This window comes from Oncorhynchus keta, unplaced genomic scaffold, assembly GCF_023373465.1.
Source record: "Oncorhynchus keta strain PuntledgeMale-10-30-2019 unplaced genomic scaffold, Oket_V2 Un_contig_7431_pilon_pilon, whole genome shotgun sequence".
In the NCBI taxonomy this organism is placed as follows: domain Eukaryota; kingdom Metazoa; phylum Chordata; class Actinopteri; order Salmoniformes; family Salmonidae; genus Oncorhynchus; species Oncorhynchus keta.
This window is the reverse complement of record NW_026289457.1, coordinates 263-7,632: the sequence shown is the minus strand read 5'-3', so window position 1 is coordinate 7,632 and position 7,370 is coordinate 263. Positions and strand designations below refer to the sequence as shown.

The 7,370-nt window shown below is 43.7% G+C and overlaps 1 protein-coding gene across 1 annotated transcript; it reads right to left on the bottom strand.

The window, feature by feature from the left end:
- Window positions 1-1,146: 1,146 nt before the first annotated feature.
- LOC127926327 (uncharacterized) lies at window positions 1,147-7,080 on the bottom strand (the record flags this gene model as incomplete). The annotated part of the gene is made up of 4 exons (XM_052511759.1): window positions 1,147-1,267; window positions 4,997-5,060; window positions 5,398-6,624; window positions 6,787-7,080. Coding segments are annotated over 4 exons (1,706 nt in total), but the record flags the coding sequence as incomplete, so codon positions are not given.
- Between the last annotated feature and the right edge of the window lie 290 nt (window positions 7,081-7,370).

Below are 7,370 nucleotides of genomic sequence, written 5' to 3'. Positions count from 1 at the left end.
TGTGTGTATCCCTTTAAGAGCGTCCTGTGAATACGAGATAGATAGAAATGCAGCCCTGTTAATATTATAATATTAATATTATATTACTTTTCAACAGTTTGAGACAAGCGAGTTTCTACGTTTTAAAGCCATGTCCGTTTGTCTCTGTGACAGAGGCCGTGGTACAGCTCAGCCTGATCAGTGCTAACGATTCTCACAGGTGAAATAAATGATCAAAAATGACTTTAAAAAATAAATTATACAACTGTAACAACTGCCTGAAACATGGATAAAAGATGAGTTCAATGTATGATGCTGTCTTTAGGAGACACTGGTACTCCCAAATCTAATCAACCGGGTGTATAAGATGAGGGGAACGTTTTGCAGCACACCTGCTGAAACCACTGATGAGAGAGACACAGAGAGACACATACAGAGACCCAGAGAGAGACACAGAGAGAGACATACAGAGACAGAGAGAGACATACAGAGACAGAGAGAGAGAGAGAGACATACAGAGACAGAGAGAGAGACATAGAGAGACAGAGAGAGAGAGACATACAGAGAGAGAGAGAGACATACAGAGACAGAGAGAGAGAGACATAGAGAGACAGAGAGAGAGAGAGAGACATAGACAGAGAGAGAGACATACAGAGACAGAGAGAGAGACATACAGAGACAGACAGAGAGAGACATACAGAGACAGAGCGAGACATACAGAGACACAGAGAGACATACAGAGACAGAGACTTACCTGTCCCCATGTACCCTGGTGGGAATTGCTGTAGAATACCCATAGTGCCGTTGGCAAGCGGGGGCTGCCAATGGACGGCAGCAAGGGAATGGGCACGTTGGACGGAAACCAGGGGGCCATGCCTGTAGCTGTTGGGATCATGGGGGGTGAGGCCGCCATAGGTGTCATGGATGAGAGGTTAGGGTGAGCATGGCGATGCCTCCAGGCATCATAGAAAGGTTTGGCACGGAACTGATTCCTGGAGACACACAACATTAAAGAGACAAAATAAATATTAAGATGAAGCATCTACAGACATACTGAGAACAGAAGAGAAGTCTACGCATGTGTGTCCGCTGTCTGTTTTAAAGTAACAGATACAGGCGACATGGCGTCTCAGAGAGGAGGGGTTAAGGGCGGCACTGGCGGTTGCTTCATGATGATTGCAAAGTTGGGAGAAGGGGCGTGCCCTGCAGTTTGAGCTTAATGAGCTTCATGGAGATGGAGAACTCCAACCTGTCCATCTTCCCATCCTTACCCATGTCAGCCAGCGCCCTGGGGGTCAGAGAGGGTCATTACTATGGAATATCCATATATCCATCCAAACATCTAGACATATTGATTACGTGTTACTTCCTTACTCTGTGTGTTGCTGGAGAGCAGCTGGTCACAAGATCGAATGCCAGCACACGTCTGTGTGTGTGTGTGTGTGTGTGTGTGTGTGTGTGTGTGTGTGTGTGTGTGTGTGTGTGTGTGTGTGTGTGTGTGTGTGTGTGTGTGTGTGTGTGTGTGTACTGTGAATAAAGTTAATGTTTAGCATTTGTTATATTTTCCCTTTCTGTAATACACAATCTGCCAGTGTTAGTTTATTTTATTGATTTCACCTTTATTTAACCTGGTAGGCTAGTTGAGAACACCTTTATTTAACCTGGTAGGCTAGTTGAGAACACCTTTATTTAACCTGGTAGGCTAGTTGAGAACACCTTTATTTAACCTGGTAGGCTAGTTGAGAACACCTTTATTTAACCAGATAGGCTAGTTGAGAACACCTTTATTTAACCAGGTAGGCTAGTTGAGAACACCTTTATTTAACCAGGTAGGCTAGTTGAGAACACCTTTATTTAACCTGGTAGGCTAGTTGAGAACACCTTTATTTGACCTGGTAGGCTAGTTGAGAACACCTTTATTTAACCTGGTAGGCTAGTTGGGAACACCTTTATTTAACCAGGTAGGCTAGTTGAGAACACCTTTATTTAACCTGGTAGGCTAGTTGAGAACACCTTTATTTAACCTGGTAGGCTAGTTGAGAACACCTTTATTTGACCTGGTAGGCTAGTTGAGAACACCTTTATTTAACCTGGTAGGCTAGTTGGGAACACCTTTATTTAACCAGGTAGGCTAGTTGAGAACACCTTTATTTAACCAGGTAGGCTAGTTGAGAACACCTTTATTTAACCTGGTAGGCTAGTTGAGAACACCTTTATTTAACCAGGTAGGCTAGTTGAGAACACCTTTATTTAACCTGGTAGGCTAGTTGAGAACACCTTTATTTAACCAGGTAGGCTAGTTGAGAACACCTTTATTTAACCTGGTAGGCTAGTTGAGAACACCTTTATTTAACCAGGTAGGCTAGTTGAGAACACCTTTATTTAACCTGGTAGGCTAGTTGAGAACACCTTTATTTAACCAGGTAGGCTAGTTGAGAACACATTTATTTAACCAGGTAGGCTAGTTGAGAACACCTTTATTTAACCTGGTAGGCTAGTTGAGAACACCTTTATTTAACCAGGTAGGCTAGTTGAGAACACCTTTATTTAACCAGGTAGGCTAGTTGAGAACACCTTTATTTAACCTGGTAGGCTAGTTGAGAACACCTTTATTTAACCAGGTAGGCTAGTTGAGAACAAGTTATCTTTTGCAACTGAGACCTGGTCAAGATAAAGCATAGCAGTCTGAACAGACAACACAGAGTTACACATGGAGTAAACAATTAACAAGTCAAAAACACAGTAGAAAAAAAGGGAGTCTATATACATTGTGTGCAAAAGGCATGAGGAGGTAGGCGAATAATTACAATTTTGCAGATTAACACTGGAGTGATAAATGATCAGATGGTCATGTACAGGTAGAGATATTGGTGTGCAAAAGAGCAGAAAAGTAAATGAATAAAAACAGTATGGGGATGAGGTAGGTGAAAATGGGTGGGCTATTTACCAATAGACTATGGACAGCTGCATCGATCGGTTAGCTGCTCAGATAGCTGATGTTTGAAGTTGGTGAGGGAGATAAAAGTCTCCAACTTCAGCGATTTTTGCAATTCGTTCCAGTCACACGCAAGGTGCGGGTAGAATGTTATGGATTGTTCTCATAAATGTTTATAGTGTTTGACTGGAGGCGCAAGGGCTGAGGACTATTACTGTATTCTGTGACGGTGTGTGATTCAGTAGCGGACTTCCTAAGTGCCTCTCAGCTGGCGTTTACAGGACTCTTCTTCACTGTCATCTTGGTAAGAAAATCCAGTGTATATTTGGCCTTGTGTTTTAGGTTATTATCCTGCTGAAAGGTGAATTCTTCTCCCAGTGTCTGGTGGAAAGCCGACTGATTTTGCCAGTGCTTAGCTCCATTCTGTTTCTTTTTATCCTGAAAAACTCCCGTCCTTAATAATGACAAGCATACCCATAACATGATGCAGCCATGTCTATGCTTGAAAATATGGAGAGTTGTACTCAGTAATGTGTTGTTGTATTGGATTTTCCCCAAACCTAACACTTTGTATTCAGGATAAAAAGGTAGTTTCTTTGCCACATTTTTTGCAGTATTACTTTAGTGCATTGTTGCAAACAGGATGTATGTTTTTGAATATTTTTATTGTGTACAGGTTTCCATTCTTTTCACTGTCATTTAGGTTAGTATTGTGGAGTGACTACAATGTTGTTGATCCATCCTCAGTTTTCTCCTATCACAGCCATTAAACTCTAACTGTTTTAAAGTCACCATTGGCCTCATGGTGAAATCCCTGAGCGGTTTCCTTCCTCTCCGGAAACTAAGTTAGGAAGGACGCCTGTATCTTTGTAGTGACTGGGTGTATTGATACATCATCCAAAGTGTAATTAATAATGTCACTATGCTCAAAGGGATATTCAATGTCTGCTTTAAAAATATCTGTATCTACCAATAGGTGCCCTTCTTTGTGAGGCAATGGAAAACCTCCCTGGTCTTTGTAGTTGAATCTGTGTTTGAAATTCACTGCTCGACTGAGGGACCCTACAGATGTGTGGAGTACCGAGATGAGGTAGTCATTCAAAAATCATGCTAAACACTATTACTGCACACACAGTGACTTGTTAAGCACATTTTACCCATTCACTTATTTAGGCAATAACAAAGGGATTGAATAACTGTTGACTCAAGACATTTTAGCTTTTCATTTTGTATTAATTTGTAAAAGTGTTGAAAAACATAATTCCACTTTGACAGTATTGGGTATTGTGTGTGACAATGTAATCTATTACTGGCCAGTGACAATGTAATCTATTACTGGCCGGTGACAATGTAATCTATTACTGGCCGGTGACAATGTAATCTATTACTGGCCGGTGACAATGTAATCTATTACTGGTCGGTGACAATGTAATCTATTACTGTCCGATGACAATGTAATCTATTACTGGCCAGTGACAATGTAATCCATTCTATATTCAGGAAGTAACTAAATGTAAAGTCCAGGGGTGTGAATACTTTCTGAAGAGACTGGATATGGAAGTAGTTTATCGCCAAAATAAATTAAATAAACAAATGATAATAATAATAATAACAACCCTGGTCTTTCTTATATCTCTCAGATACAGGACAGGAACTTTAAATGAAACTTTATTCTCTGATATATTTTTGACCATCTGTTTTTCCATGTATGAATCTGGTATCCAATGCATTTCTATGTGCTAATAGCAGTAAGGCCAAATTCAATGGTTTTGTCTGTAATGTCGGACCACAGTAAGACTAGCTGTCGCCATTGGCTAATGGAGATCCTAATAAATCAAATCAAATGTTTCATCAAAATCAAATAGCTAAATAACCCCCCTCCATCCAGCTTAGACTGTTAAGGATTAAGGTTAATAATATTATAATTCTCTGTTGAGCAACTTGTAAAATCTTTTAAAATGACCTTATCAACGACTGCTCTCCTTTAGTCACCTGGAAATTCCTCTGTCTGTCTGTCTGTCTGTCTGTCTGTCTGTCTGTCTGTCTGTCTGTCTGTCTGTCTATGTGTGTGTCTGTCTGTACCATATCTCTGCAAGAACCGAGGAGGGAAGACCCGACTGCAAGAAGAACTTCCTGGCCCGCTCCCCTGGAGAGAGAGAACAAGAGAGAGGGAGAGAGAGAGAGAGAGAGAGAGAGAGAGAGAGAGAGAGAGAGAGAGAGAGAGAGAGAGAGAGAGAGAGAGAGCAAGAGAGAAAGAGAGAGAGCGAGAGAGAGAGAGAGCAAGAGAGAGAAAGAGAGAGAGCGAGAACAAGAGAGAAAGAGAAAGAGCGAGAACAAGAGAGAGAAAGAGAGAGAGACCGAGAGAGAGAGAGAACGAGAAAGAGAGAACGAGAGAGAGACAACAGAAAAGACATCACAGTATGGAGAGATGGGGGAGAAAACGTAGTAAAATGTTGGTGTGGACGCATGCGGTGTCTTGGTACCTGAGATGTAGCCCATGGTGGGAGAGAGGGTGTCAAACTGTTTATCATGTTTCTTCCTCTCTTCTGGAGAGATAGCCCACACACTGAGGTCACCTGGAGACGGAGAGAGGGTGTCAAACTGTTTATCATGTTTGTTCCTCTCTTCTGGAGAGATAGCCCACACACTGAGGTCACCTGGAGACGGAGAGAGGGTGTCAAACTGTTTATCATGTTTGTTCCTCTCTTCTGGAGAGATAGCCCACACACTGAGGTCACCTGGAGACGGAGAGAGGGTGTCAAACTGTTTATCATGTTTCTTCCTCTCTTCTGGAGAGATAGCCCACACACTGAGGTCACCTGGAGACGGAGAGAGGGTGTCAAACTGTTTATCATGTTTGTTCCTCTCTTCTGGAGAGATAGCCCACACACTGAGGTCACCTGGAGACGGAGAGAGGGTGTCAAACTGTTTATCATGTTTCTTCCTCTCTTCTGGAGAGATAGCCCACACACTGAGGTCACCTGGAGACGGAGAGAGGGTGTCAAACTGTTTATCATGTTTGTTCCTCTCTTCTGGAGAGATAGCCCACACACTGAGGTCACCTGGAGACGGAGAGAGGGTGTCAAACTGTTTATCATGTTTCTTCCTCTCTTCTGGAGAGATAGCCCACACACTGAGGTCACCTGGAGACGGAGAGAGGGTGTCAAACTGTTTATCATGTTTCTTCCTCTCTTCTGGAGAGATAGCCCACACACTGAGGTCACCTGGAGACGGAGAGAGGGTGTCAAACTGTTTATCATGTTTGTTCCTCTCTTCTGGAGAGATAGCCCACACACTGAGGTCACCTGGAGACGGAGAGAGGGTGTCAAACTGTTTATCATGTTTCTTCCTCTCTTCTGGAGAGATAGCCCACACACTGAGGTCACCTGGAGACGGAGAGAGGGTGTCAAACTGTTTATCATGTTTGTTCCTCTCTTCTGGAGAGATAGCCCACACACTGAGGTCACCTGGAGACGGAGAGAGGGTGTCAAACTGTTTATCATGTTTCTTCCTCTCTTCTGGAGAGATAGCCCACACACTGAGGTCACCTGGAGACGGAGAGAGGGTGTCAAACTGTTTATCATGTTTGTTCCTCTCTTCTGGAGAGATAGCCCACACACTGAGGTCACCTGGAGACGGAGAGAGGGTGTCAAACTGTTTATCATGTTTCTTCCTCTCTTCTGGAGAGATAGCCCACACACTGAGGTCACCTGGAGACGGAGAGAGGGTGTCAAACTGTTTATCATGTTTCTTCCTCTCTTCTGGAGAGATAGCCCACACACTGAGGTCACCTGGAGACGGAGAGAGGGTGTCAAACTGTTTATCATGTTTGTTCCTCTCTTCTGGAGAGATAGCCCACACACTGAGGTCACCTGGAGACGGAGAGAGGGTGTCAAACTGTTTATCATGTTTGTTCCTCTCTTCTGGAGAGATAGCCCACACACTGAGGTCACCTGGAGACGGAGAGAGGGTGTCAAACTGTTTATCATGTTTGTTCCTCTCTTCTGGAGAGATAGCCCACACACTGAGGTCACCTGGAGACGGAGAGAGGGTGTCAAACTGTTTATCATGTTTGTTCCTCTCTTCTGGAGAGATAGCCCACACACTGAGGTCACCTGGAGACGGAGAGAGGGTGTCAAACTGTTTATCATGTTTGTTCCTCTCTTCTGGAGAGATAGCCCACCACTGAGGTCACCTGGAGACGGAGAGAGGGTGTCAAACTGTTTATCATGTTTCTTCCTCTCTTCTGGAGAGATAGCCCACACACTGAGGTCACCTGGAGACGGAGAGAGGGTGTCAAACTATCTGTCAGGCCTACACGTCTGTCAGGCCTACACGTCTGTCAGGCCTGCACGTCTGTCAGGCCTACACGTCTGTCAGGCCTACACGTCTGTCAGGCCTACACGTCTGTCAGGCCTACACGTCTGTCAGGCCTGCACGTCTGTCAGGCCTACAC